Source organism: Oreochromis niloticus, linkage group LG7, assembly GCF_001858045.2.
Source record: "Oreochromis niloticus isolate F11D_XX linkage group LG7, O_niloticus_UMD_NMBU, whole genome shotgun sequence".
NCBI lineage: Eukaryota > Metazoa > Chordata > Actinopteri > Cichliformes > Cichlidae > Oreochromis > Oreochromis niloticus.
In genome coordinates, this window is record NC_031972.2 from 2,912,625 (window position 1) to 2,926,640 (window position 14,016).

The 14,016-nt window shown below is 41.6% G+C and overlaps 1 protein-coding gene across 2 annotated transcripts in view; it reads left to right on the forward strand.

The window, feature by feature from the left end:
- The window catches only part of plcg2 (phospholipase C, gamma 2), a 45,880-nt gene extending 32,119 nt beyond the window's left edge, over positions 1-13,761 (forward strand). For both annotated transcript variants that reach the window (XM_005449213.4, XM_005449214.3), the window contains 15 exons: positions 4-126; positions 444-624; positions 1,694-1,762; positions 1,862-1,971; positions 3,867-3,963; positions 4,058-4,130; positions 4,374-4,546; positions 5,540-5,642; positions 8,104-8,307; positions 10,509-10,648; positions 10,795-10,903; positions 11,387-11,551; positions 12,353-12,441; positions 12,526-12,689; positions 13,093-13,761. In XM_005449213.4, coding sequence (XP_005449270.1) covers positions 4-126; positions 444-624; positions 1,694-1,762; positions 1,862-1,971; positions 3,867-3,963; positions 4,058-4,130; positions 4,374-4,546; positions 5,540-5,642; positions 8,104-8,307; positions 10,509-10,648; positions 10,795-10,903; positions 11,387-11,551; positions 12,353-12,441; positions 12,526-12,689; positions 13,093-13,135 — 1,843 coding nt within the window. In that variant the 3' untranslated portion in view covers positions 13,136-13,761. The remainder of the gene's footprint in view (positions 1-3; positions 127-443; positions 625-1,693; positions 1,763-1,861; positions 1,972-3,866; positions 3,964-4,057; positions 4,131-4,373; positions 4,547-5,539; positions 5,643-8,103; positions 8,308-10,508; positions 10,649-10,794; positions 10,904-11,386; positions 11,552-12,352; positions 12,442-12,525; positions 12,690-13,092) is intronic.
- Positions 13,762-14,016: the final 255 nt, after the last annotated feature.

Genomic DNA, 14,016 nt, shown 5'->3' on the forward strand with positions numbered 1-14,016 from the left:
CAGGTGGTTCTACAGTAACCTGAGCAGAGGTCAGGCAGAGGATTACCTAATGAGGATTCCCAGAGATGGAGCTTTTCTCATCCGGCAGAGAGAAGGAGAACCAGACTCCTTTGCCATCACATTCAGGTACCCATACTAAAGGAAATTCAACAAATGCATCTCCACCAAAATGTGTCATTTCATACAGGTGAAATGACGTTGATGACGCCTCATTATGTGACTGTAATCTCAATAAAAACTTGCCTCTAATTCATACACTGATCCTCGGACATCATTAGTGACAAGGTTGGGCTAAAATGTGTGTTTTCCAACCTAAATCTGATGCTCAGGGTGACAGAGCCAAAACACACTGCAGTCGGCCTATCGTGAAAGCACCGTGACCATCTGCATGATGTGTTTAGTATTGGAAACATAACTATTTGTTATCAACTTCTCTCATTCAGAGGTGACGGTAAGGTGAAACACTGCCGCATCCAGAAGGAGGGCAACATGTATCTGCTGGGCACCACTACGGAGTTCGAGAGCCTCGTGGAGCTGGTCAACTACTTTAAGAAGAAGCCGCTGTATCGCAAGATTAAGCTACGCTACCCGGTCACGCCCGAGCTGGTCGACCGCTTCAGCACAGTGAGTTTCAAGAGTTTCTGCCACTGTTGCAATAAGTTTGTGGAAACTAGTGAATCATTTGCGCTTGAGAAACTGGTAATTATGGCAGCCCCAAGTGTTCAAACACACTAACAGCTAGAAAAATGTTGCAAAAGCCTACAAAACACAAGGAAACTCAATGTTTTTGGGAGACAATAACGCAACGGAACAGCTGCGGACGTGACAAGCTAAGAGTAAATGGCTATTAGCAAACATGTCTCTGCAGTATTATATGAATTGTGTGATTAAAACACACATTACTTTGCATCTTTGTCTGCCTCACAACGCTGAAGAATCCTCCCCTTTCAGGCACGTCTCTGTGCAATCATTGTGTTTTGTACAGTTTCTTTTTGTTTCCCAGTTTAGTAAAATAGCCCCGCCCCCCAGCACTTTATCACACTATGGCTCTTGTTCTGACACGTGCCATAGAAACTGAACATTTAACAGTATTCCCCATGAACCCACTTTTGTCTGGTCATTTCTTAATAACATTTAAATGAACAATAATGGATTACACAGCAGTGGGGAATACATTCCCTCACAGTAGATGTCTTTCTGAAAGTGCTGTAAATAAGTTTGAGGATGTAAATCGTCCACTTTTATCTTCTTTAATCCCACGTGCCTATACCGAACACTGCTCCCACAGAGGTCGATTATCTTGTTAATAGTGTTACATCCTCACTGTGTACGACTCTGGAGACTGTGCTTGCCCTCTCAGGGCCACCATAGAACTTTCTAAAAAAAAATACAAATAAAACGAGAAAAAAAAATCAGTATTTGATCACTTATTATATTTACTGCCATGCTCGTTCCAGAGTTCCTGCTCGTCTCTCTGACTGTACATTCAGCAAAGTTTTGTGGCAAAGCCAGTAAATTCCTCAGTGTTCAAAATACATGGTGATCAGTCTGAGGCAGGTTTCTAATTTTAAACTCAGAACATTTACTGTAGTTACTGTAATTTCACTTTGCTCACTGTTTTAGCACCACTACAGAACATTTAAGGTCAGCGTCAGGTCATGATATCCTTCTAAAAGTGTGCTGTGTTTCACAGGAGAAGAACTGTGCCTCTCTATATGACGTGAAGACGTATGTGGAGCCCAATGAGATCGAGCCCTCGCTGGTGTGTATGCAGTCAGATTTGGTCATTTGGTGTGTTGTTGAAATTTCTTTGATTATCGTTCCTTTAACGTTCTTGATTCTATGTGTTTGTCTCCTTTAGCCTAAAAATACTGTGAAGGCATTATACAGCTACCAGGCGAGGAGGCCAGATGAGCTGAGCTTTCAACAAGGAGCTTTGATACACAACGTGTCCCAAGAGGCTGATGGATGGTGAGTCCACACGCAAGTTTGTGTCTTTGCATGTACGTGGTGGGCGTGGCGATGGACTGATTTAGTGACACAGATGTGGAGAAAGCCCTCCGCCCTCCAAAATAAAATTGGACTTCAATTAGAAGTGACATGAAGTGGCTTTTTGTCTTTGCTGATGTATCTTAATGTAACAACTTTGTGTTGCTTTTTAGCTAGTTTGTGTCTTTCTTTAGGCAACTTGTTGTCTTCTTATTATTTCTGTCTCTTTTTTGTGCTTTTTTCTTGTTGTGTCTGTTTTAGATATCTTGTGTCTCATTGTAGCGCTTTTGGTCTATTTGTGGTAGTTGTGTTTTTTGTTGTGGATTTTTTCTTTTCTTTGGAGTTGTTTGGTGTATCTTTGCCTAGTCACTTTGTGTCTCTCTTACATATTCTGTTTCTTGTTGTTGTTTTGTGTTTCTTTGTGTGTGTGTGTGTGTGTGTGTGTGTGTGTGTGTGTGTGTGTGTAGTTTTTTGATTGAATTTACAAATGAAATGATTACAACAGTTACTTTAAACCCTCAGTAACCCTTACATAAACATGGCTAATTGCAAACTCACAAAGGACAAACGGGACTTTTCACATTAACTTACACAGAAGTATCATTAAGTACAGCAACTTTATTATTTAGACTCTTTCTCTCCTACTGACCTCTCTAAACTAACTTTAATAATGAACGCTGTGTCTATTAGACTCCACGTCTTACCATTAGTGCTTTTAAATTTGATCAGTTTAACTTTATTAACAGGCAACATACAAACTGACTTTCAGGGTGGATGTAATTAAATAATTAGAAAGCCATTTCTTAGTGCAGCTGTCTTAGATAATTAGAGACCAATCTTTAAGTAACGATCTCCTTCTGCTGGCCTCTGGCAGTGGACTTGTCTGTGTGCTTCTATTGTTAGATCTGAGACCTCAGTGCAGCATTTGATGCTACTGACTGAGATGCTTTATTACACAGTGTAGAAGACGTCATCAAAATGTACTGTGCTGGTTTGAATCATGTTTAGCTGACAGATTCCAATGCGCTCATGAGTCTTCCTCACTCACAGAAGTTATCTGTCAGACATGAGCTACATGGACTGCTGTAATTCCCTTATTCTCATGTTGTTTTGAAAGTTGCCAGAAAAGCCTTTAGTTGCACCAAAATACTGACAGGGACTGAAAATAGAGCCCATATATTTTCTATATTGGCTTCTCTTCACTGGTTCCCTGTTAAATGCAGAATTTAAAATTCTTCTCCTGACAAAGGCTTAGAAGATCAGGGCTCATCATATCTTAAAGATCTCTTAGTACTTTATTGTCTTAACAGAGCACAATGCTCTCAGACTGCAGACTTACTTGTAGACTCAGGCTGCTAGGGTACTTCCCATAGTGTGTTCTGTCTTTTCTCCATGCGCTCAATTTCCTTCAATGCACATATTAAACAAATATGTAGGACTGCTTTCTTCCACTTGCACGGTATCTCTAAAATTAGAAACATCCTGTCTCAGAGTGATGTAAAATCCTTCTCATCACATACAAGGTCTTAAATACTCAGGCACCGTCTTATCTTAAAGACCTCATCGTACCGTATCACTCCATTAGAGCACTTTGCTCTCAGACCACGGGCTTACTTGTGGTTCTGATCACCCTCAATCCTCCCTTTGCTGCGCTGCACAGCGCTAGGCTGCTGGGGCTTCTCGTGAGTGTTTCTTGTTCAGTCTGCTGGAGGTTTCTTCCTGTTAAAAGGGAGTTTTTCCTTCCCACTGTCACCAAAGCGCTTGCTCATAGCTCTTTGCCTCACACATAAAGCACCTTGAGTGCGACTGTTGTTTTGAGTTGGTGCAATATAAATAAAACTAAATTGAACTGAAGTGACTCATTCTGCTCATTACAGGTGCAGAGGAGACCACGGTGGAAAGTTACAGTTATTCTTTCCTGCTAACTACGTGGAGCCAGTGTCCAGCAACACCGAGCATGTCACCAGAGTGCAGGTAAAGATTAGAAGTCAGGTCAGAGTTCAACTGTACTGTATCAGTGTGGAAAGTAACTGAAAACAACCTCTATTTGTGATGTCTGCTAAAACAGGAAATGGAAGATAACCCACTAGGTGAACTATGTCAGGGCGTCGTGGACATCTCCAAATGCAACATTCAAAACTGTGAGTACTCGTTAACTTGGTGTCTCACACAGTCACAATGGAAAAGCACAGTTAATATACATACACAGCAGCGTTGCCCAGTTTAGTCCTGAGCATTTTTCCTTGGATTTAACTCAGTTTGGACTAAATGTGTCGTTACTGCATTTGGGTTTGTATACACGTTGACTAAATCCTGATTCCTCAAAGGTTGCACAAAGTTTGGGAGTTAAACATCACTGGGCCTCTTTGTCTTCCTTTTTGTAGTGAAGAATGGTAAATACGGGAAGCCCCATGCAGTGACCTTGCAGGACAAGGATGAAGACAGTCTGCAGTTTGACTTGACTGCAGGTTCTCTGGAAGAGCTGTTTGAATGGTACAAGGTGGCATGGGACATTATTCAGAGAGCAGCGAACAAGCAGTACAGCAAGGAGCAAGAGGTGAGTGCAATATGCTTCTGTGGAAGCAGAGCCCGCATCATAAAACCCGTTGGGATGTGATTGCTGGAGGTTGCACCAAAACCACCAGCAACCACAGACTTTGGTCACTTGCTGATTGCCACGGTTGCCTGTAGATTGCATGGAAGACACCAACTTGTATGCAAACAGTTGGTAACTAACCACCAAGCGTTAGTGTAACTGGAAAAACTGCAGCACAAAACAGAAGGTTTGCATCCAAAGTTCTGCCTTTAATGCTGAAACCAACCAATGCAAATCTTACTGGTGACTGCAGGAATCTGTCCGCCACCAAAGCAATCACAAGCAGGTCTTTGGTGCAGCAGTGTATGCAGCAATTTCACCTGGCAACAGCAGGTAACCTTCTGCAACCCATCCCTAGCAACCGGAGTGTCATCCAATGGTTTCTAGGCTTGTGTACATGTGACTTTAAACAGGATACAAAGTGACTACAAGTAAATACAAAGTTACTTTATAGAAATACAGAAAAAAGTGAAAAAATATGAAACAACTACAACGACAAAAACTGGCTACAGTGAGACACACAATGCTCTGTTCAGTCAGTGGGGCTGGTTCTACTGGTGCTCTCTTCCTGTTAAAAGAGAGTTCTTCTTTCCCACCGTCACCAAGTGCTTGCTCACAGAGGATCATGTGGTAACTTATCTGATATTTTAGGGTCATTACCTCACAATGTAACGTAATTTGAGACAAATGTTGTTGTAATTTAAAAATATACAAAATTAATGTAAAACATAATAACTGAAGAAACTATAACTGCAAAGAAATGAAATACAAGCGCATCATTTATGTGAGCAGGACGGTTTTATATTGTCGGGAATCTGTTTTTGTTTAAGCTAGCACAGAGTTTGACCGAAGCAAAGTGCAAGATGCAAAACCACATAGGCGTCTATATTCAGAGGTGGTCTGTCCACATTACAGTGCAAACAGGAAATGACTTGTTTTTCTGTCCGATATCAGATGAAACAACAGGTGGAAGTGGAGAAGAAGGCAGAGGTTGCCAAGGAGATGTCGGAGGTGGTGGTCTACTGTCAGCCACGCAGCAAAGAGAAGGACCGCTTTGGTAAATACGTGTCAACTCACATGTGAAATGCAGACAGAAGCTTTTGCACGCTACTTTAGAATGAAACCTTGCCTCACTTATTTAATCTGAGGTTAAGAATCTAAATCATTGGTGAATGCGGTGTTACCTTTGTGACTCCATGCCACAGTAAGATGAATTCAAGCTTTGTGTTTGAATCACTTTTCTCCAGATCTCCAGTTATAAAAGCAACATAGTTATTGTACAAAGTGTACAGCCTCCAGGCCTGAAAAATGAAACCACAAATTTAGATGAAAAGTGCCTTTATGAGTACTGCAATAGGCAATACTCATACCCAGCTTTGCAGGATTAAAAAAGCCTGGAATGACAAACATTTCCCTGTCTAGCTTGCAACAACATTTTCCTGATCGGTGCATTTATTGATAACTCATCTGTTTAGTAAACGTCACTTTGATTGACTGGTGGGCCACACGGTGCTCATAACTGTAAAAGTGCCTGACCGCTGCTAATTCCAGTTACTGTGTTTGGTGTGCCGGGCCTGTTATGTAGGCCACAGCTGAAATGACATGTTTTGGGACAGAAGGAGGTGACCTTTACAGGGCCAACTGCCAAATTTAAACCAGGTATCGTTTTTACCTTTTATATATTTTGAAATGGTATCTCATTTCAGTGAATTGCAATGAATAAGCAGTCACCTTCTTCTTCATTTCTGACTTTTAGATGTTATTTTTTATGTTAGTTGGTGGCTAAACTTTCTTTACATTACACCATTTAAAAACTATAATTGCAGTCACAAAAGCTTTTAGATACTTTTACCGGTCCTATCCTGAAATACATGTCCGTGACTCCTGTAACTACACAGTTTCTAACATTGATTAAAATGAGTCCTTCTAGCCGAGGAATTATTTGAGCTGAGGAAACTCACCGTATTCAGCCACAAGTTGTTGAACAAACAGGATGTGACCAAAAGGAAAGATCTAAAGACAGACGGTTTCCTGTGATGCACTGTCTCAATCTGGAAATAGATGCTAAAACTACATTCGCACCACAATTGATTTCTGTAGGTTCAGAATAACTGGGTGACATTTCCAAATATCAGATCTGCAAAAAACAAAAAAAGCACCTGAAGTAAAAAAAACGTGGTTAAATCTGAACGCGTCTATAAACCTTTATTTAATGTCGTTGTACCTAAAACACCTTGTACAACAAGCTTTTATGTTGCATTTATTTGATACTATTTAGGTTCATTTTTAAATGCTTTACTTTCAAAAAACAGAAAAAGACCTATTTGAAGTGGGCACAGTCACATGAAACAATGCCACACCATGGCCACTCATTGTTAGAGCCCCAAAACCCACAATGACTCATCTCGTTTGATGACCACCACTTATCATGTGGAGTGTGGTTACTGAAAAGAAAACAGTATGGTGTGCTGAAGTGAGCAGGATTTGTAACTGATGGACCAGCTTCTAAGTTCTGTGCTTGTTGTTCATTTTTGTTGAGCATGACATCCAGTTCGGATAAATTCAGTTAAATTTTATTCCTATGGAGCCGATCAACATCAATAGTGAGAAAAAAACCTTTAATGGATCATTAAAGTCAACCTAACAGTGAATTATAACACACCAGCCTGAGACAGCTCTCTGGGCCCTCTTATTCAGCAGCATTGCACATCTAGAAATAATTGGTTTTTATGTGGCAGTGGAGACTGTGCAAACACAAAGAGTCACAAGTTTGCAGTGTTTGTCACTCTCTGATCGAAATTCACAGAACCAGCAGCAAAAGAAGATCAAAACTGTGCAATGTTTGATAAACATTCTCATGAATTCCCTCTTATTTTGGCAGTTTTGCTGCCACCATGATAAAATCACACTTCCTGCGCAGCACTTTCTCTCTCTGTGTACTTCAAGACCAGTTTACCATCTCAAATCTCTGTTTTCTGCATTATTCGCTTGCTTATCATGCAAAAATAACCTCCGACATGAAAGCCTAATTTTGCTGTTCAATACCGAAGAAATGTAAACTTTTACAAATGATGTCAAACTGCTCTTAGCTGTGTCTCTAATCAAACCTCTGTAACTTTGCTCTGCTTCACTTCAGCAGCATCAGGTAATGTTCATATGTTGATTCATGGTTTTCTTCTGTTTTTGATCTACTGCAGAACATTTTTAAGGTTATCAACTGTCAGCTTTGTTTTTATACAAAGATATAAAAATATGGATATGTGCTGATAAATGATCAGAATTATAATATTTCTGACTGTCTGAGTCAAAATGTGTGAGAGGATGGGGTTTAGATGCAGTTTAGATGTGCATCCTTTCACTGACTAGTCCCCAAACAACCATCCCTCTGGAATAAATCCTTCGTCCACCAGTTAATTTGTTTAGCTCGCTTTAACTAATTGTCAGCTCCCTCCCTTAGCAAGCAGCGAAGGTGAGGCGGCTGAACCACTGAACTTCTCCGCTCTCTCCTGTCTCTGCAGACAGTTACAGCTACAAGGAGGTCCGCTCCTTCGTGGAGAACAAGCTTCCAGGGAAGAGCCGCACCAAAGACTTCCTGCAGTACAACCGCAAAGCTCTGAGTCGTATCTACCCAAAAGGCCAGCGCGTCGAGTCCTCAAACTACGACCCTTACCCGATGTGGGCCCTCGGCTGTCACATGGTGGCTCTCAACTTCCAAACAGCAGGTACAGCAGTGCTCATTTATCAGGAGACAGTTCGAGGGCTTTTTATTTAATTTCTTATGACAAGAAAACATTCAAGAGAAGCAGAAAGTGCAAAAACACGCTAAAATATTTGTATATATGACAGAATATACATATAAAATTAGAATCAACCTCCGCCTGTAGGTTGAGCAACACGAGGATTGGCACATGAAAGGACATGAAAATGCAGAAATAAATAAGTCTGAGGAAATAAAAGGGAAAAAATGGAAAATAATAGAGTATTTAACATCCTACTAACACAAGAAATCTTCTATTAGTAGTATCTGAATGCTTATTTCAGTATATTACTCCACTTATATGTTGTACTTTGGCTATGAATAGCTTTATAAACCCATATATTATGTGTTTAGAGACACTATGTCTTTGTCTTTTGAGCCTAGTTACAGTCATGGTAAAGAGAAAATACACTATCTATTAGTAAGGATTTAAGTGTCAGGACACAGTAAAAAAATATATCTAGTCTTTAGCAGGTCTTACATTTGGGTTCATACGAGCTGAGATGAACAACAACACCTGACACTGTGTCATTATTTAGTTAACTAGGGCTAAGCCAACATGCAGAAGCAGTGTGTCCACCCCACGGTTCAGTAGCCTGTACAGTCTTTGTACTGTTCTCTGTGGGAGCTTAACAAACATGTTGGCCCACTCTTCTTTACGCCGTTGCTTCGGTTCGTTTATCCACAGCTCTCTCACAGTCTGTTCTCTAAAACCTAAAACAGAATTATGGATTTGATCAACTGGTCTCTGAATGCAATTGACACCCCTTTCTCAACGAGAAGTTTGGGCTTGGGTGAGCCTGAGTGCTGAAGATATCTACCTATTCGGAACCATGGTAACAGGGTTCTGGCTGATCGGAGCTGGCTTGGCCCTGACTTACCGGAGAACTAAGGAAGCGGAACCGGCTGTTCAAACCCCCACAAGGCTGCCCGCTGGGATTGAAACGATGGGAAGAGGCGTGAGTTTCTCAAAATGGGCTCATTGAGTGCAGCACGGATAAGATCTTAGAAAGGCTACGGCTGCTGTGAATACTCAGAATAAGATCTCTGAGTGCAGACTGGATTACATCTCGGAAGGGCTCGCTCGGCATAACATCTCTGAGCGTAAGTATGGCGAAGCTCGCGGCTCTCCAACGGGAGATTGAGAGACCAGTGTTCGACTGTAGAACTGCTTGGAAATTCATATGAGCTGTTCGCACTAAAGTAAAAAGCACCATCACTCATGCGGATACCCCTTCGGCGCCAGCTGTGGTTGCAAGGCTGGAGCTGAACAACAACACCCTGATAACGACTGTGTTTAGACTGTTCTTCCCTTTCTATTCAAGGCCACCTGGGTTGGCTGGAAGACTGTTTACTTAGCCTGGCAGGGCGAAGGACACTGTCTCAGCTGAACTCTGGACACACACACACACACACACACACACACACACACACAGACATATATACACATGCAGATGTACACTCATCCCCCCTCCCTTTCCAAACGCCTTCGACACTTATTCCCCTCCGATGCTGACGGTGGATCATGGAGACCAGCACATAGGCTGCAGGCCCGGATGTACTGTCTAAATCGGCTGTCTCTCACCCTTTACCCACCCCTGTTGCTTGTCATGTGTTTTTTGGTGTATTAAGAGTTTTTTTTTTCATGTGCTATGTGCAGAGGTGTTTTTTTTCTGTTCTCAAACTGATCTCCCTGTTGGAGCTCAGTCTGGGGGGAGTTATTTTTTTCTCCTTATCTTTCCTCATGTTGTGCATTTTCCATTGTTATACCTCTCTGACCTGTCTTCCCCATGTGATGTTTGTGTAATGTATGTATGGTCGGAGGGTAAGATGGCGCTGCCATTGCGTGCAATAGGTCGGCAGCCTTATGAAATTTCCCCTTGTGGGACTAATAAAGGTATATCAAATCAAATCAAATCAAAAGCTCCGTGAAGGCTCCACCACAGCATCTCAGTCGGGCTGTGGGACTGATGGTCTCACATCTGACTCCAGAATACATGAAAGGAGTTCATGGTGGAGTCAAAGTTTTTCACACGTTACTTCAGCATCTTGTCTTAGTCTTTGTTCAATAAATAATGTCACAGTGCAATGTGTCACGTGTTGGGATTCATTTAAAGTTACATTTACCTCATTTTAAGACCTGCTAATGCTAATGTGTCCACCCAGATAAATACATGCAGCTGAACAACGCCCTCTTCAGTCTGAACGGACAAACGGGCTACGTGCTGCAGCCGGAGTTCATGCGCATGGATAGCTACGACCCTCATCAGGAGAAGAAGGAAGTCAAATACAAAATTGTGGTCAAGGTATGCCCTACACACACACACACACACACACACTCTGTGCCTCTGTCATTATTATCAGTCGCGTTTAGGGTCAACTTAAGTACAAAAATGCACTTTGGGCTCGGTGGTGTGCAGCGAATAAGAGCAGCTGTGTTCACCCCGTTCAGGTGATTGCTGCCAGACACCTTCCGAAGCCAGGCCGCAGCATCGCCAGTCCATTCGTGGAGATCGAGCTGTGCGGGCACACAGAGGAGAAGTACAAGACCATCGTCTATCGTAAGGAGATGCAAAGTTTCTATTTTCCTCTATTTCATCTAGTTTATTTCATTTTTGATACATCTATTAAAAATGTAGCTTTTGTTCGTTGTTTCGGCGCATTCAGCAGGAATTAGAGATTTGAAAGAAGATCTATGGTAAAATTTTAATAAGACTGTGTTTGTTGTGTATCTATGTCAACAATGAGATGTGCCTCGTCTTTGTGGGGCTTTGGATCTCACAGTGGAAAAATTCGGGGACGTGGGGGGCTGGAGCCTATCCCACCTCTCACAGGGCAAAAGGCGGGACGACCCGGGAGAGCTTGTCTGCCACAAAATATAATAATAATGTAAAACCTTGAAATAATCAGAGCTCGAGCACCTTCAGCCTTAGCTGCAGCTCTGCGGGAACTTTTACTCTTTTCAGCTTGAGCCTCTGGGGACTTTTGACTTAACGGGGATAAATCTCACAGGTTAAATCTTTGCGCGTTTCTGCCCCCTGCAGGTGACAATGGTCTGAACCCAGTGTGGAAAGGCTCAGAGCGCGTAGTCTTGAGTGTGTATGAGCCTGAACTCACCTTCCTGCGCTTCGTCGTCAACGAGGAGGACATGTTCTCAGACCCCAACTTTCTGGCTCAGGCCACGTTTCCTGTGAAAGGCCTCCGCTCAGGTGGGAAGTCATACACGCAGCTTCTGTTACCGTCATTCTCAACTAGTGCTCGTTATCATTATTACATGAACTAAATGTTACTTAGAAGCAAGATTTAATACACACTGAGAATACTTTCACCTGAGAACTATATCATGTGGACCTCAAGTTAATTTCCATGTTCACCAGTTTTCTCACAGGTGTACTTTCTGTATCTGTGTTAACTTTCTTGTATAGGGCTCTTTTTTTAATAAGAGGAGACACTCCACTTCTCAAATTAGAAATAATGAATCTGATAAGAGGTGAAACAATTCTGAATTATTTGATATATAAGTAATATTAGACAGTGGCTAGCTCATGTCTCTGGTCAAAGACTTTAGTGTAAACTTTTAGATTCTCTGTAATCAGGGAATTTCCACTCTGAGTATGACGTAGCTTTAATATCTAATTTTAGCGGACTTTAGTATTTTGAAATTCCACAAAAGACTGACACCGCACACTGAAGTGACCTCATTTGGAAATTAGTTTGTGACTCATTTTATTGCATTTTGAGTTTAGAGGGAACACAACTCATACAGTCACGTCGAAAACAACGTTTTGTTGTATTTCTGTAAAAACAAAACTAGGTCCATCATTACTGCTTAAGACTGTAAAATAAAAACTGGATTTATAAAAGAAAGATTATTTAAATTAAAATGTTATTTTTAAATGTGATTTTAAAAATCCAACACAACATGATGCCATGAATGAATCAAATTATAACAAAAATCAAGGCAATCTGAAAAAATGAAGTCAATGAAATGTTTCGGTTTGCTTCCACAGGTTACCGCTCTGTCCCTCTAAAGAACGGCTACAGTGAAGACTTGGAGCTAGCTTCTCTTCTGGTCTACATCAGTGTGCAGCAGGCCGGGGTGAGTAACGCACACGGAGCGCATCGACGTTTATGTCACTGTGGCGGGATTTCTGTGATCTCCTGACTCGCACGTATCATTCAGAAAGCGGAGGAGGAGCTGTACTCGTCTTCCAGCCAGCTGAAGAAGAAGCAGGCAGAGCTGAGTGAACCCTTCCTGTACGACACACACAGCAACCTTCAGCGATCCTCCCTGGCCCAGCCCACTAACAACCTCATGAGGAAGGGCAGCACTGGTGAAAATCCAAGGTAAGTCTGAAAAGTGCAGGAATACTCTAGCAGCGACAGTCTAGTCAGTTGTCTTTGGGTCTTTTGCCAAGCTTAGTGATATTTTGGTTGATTTTGCTGCTGCTAACATCCCGCCTATCTATCAGACTTATTTCATTGCCGTCAGCGGATGGCCTGCTTCACTTCAGTTGAGGTCCTTAGACTGCCACAGCTTCCAAATTTAAGTGGCGAGCTTGGAATCAACTCCAGAGTTTATACTCACTTCACCGATTAGGAAATTCCATCCATAAAACAGCTTTTTGGTGGATTATCTAATTTGTGTTTCATGGTGCATACTGTAATATGTACATATACTGTAATATATGACAGCTAATTTGTGATACTTGTTACTCTCTGCTCTCAATCTGTCCATCTTTGTGTGCAGGTCAAGGGAAAAGAAGATAAACAACAGTAAATTTTACTCCTGAGGACTCATTTGTCTAACCTGTGTGAGCAGCAGGCTTTAAATCTACTATCAATGTTTGCTATGGGAGCTGTGATCTGGAAGATCTTTTTTTTCCCATCTTTCCACCAAAGATGGCGACATTCCAGTAGCCCGAATGGTTTTCTATTTATTTAGGATTGAAAAAAATTGTTTGTAATGTTTTGGAGTTTTTGAAATATGGAATTGCTGGAGGAAATGTAAGAGGCCATTACAACGGTCCGAGACGCCAGCGTTGTGCTTGATATGTTTGCATTCAGTCTGTTATCAAACTGCATCATGTTACACTGATGGTATTTATTTTTAATTAAAGAGCTGAGTCTAAAATAATGAAGGTTTCACTGCAGTGCCTGTGGCTGTCCTGCTGCCAGGGAGCTTGTGTTTAATTCATTTTAGTCCTCTTGAATGTGTTGTTGTGTTTTTGCTGTGCAGTTTCACCAGTGTGACGTTTTTCTTCACAATGTTTGTTTGATGTGGAAATCCGATCTGTAATCTCATGCAGTGAGTGTTTCCTCTATTTAATATGAAGGCAGATTGTGGTTATAGCTTTCCCATAATTCCTCTGTGACTTCCTCATGAATTGAGTCAATAAAGTATGCTTGGTGAACGATATTCTTTATCTGTATTTATTGCATCGTTTTCTGCTCCACTGCATTTTAAAGTAGGCTGCAGGGACAGCAGTAGGCCAAACGCTCGAAGTGAGGAGAAAGACGAGAGGAGCGTAGAGAGACCTCGAACAAATAAAGAGCAAGGCCTCCATCAGACACTGGGGAAATAATTACCTGTAAGTTTGCTCACTTACAATTTTTAACAAAACATATTCCATAAAGATTGTAATATCCAGAGGAGCTGGAGATCCACAGGCTA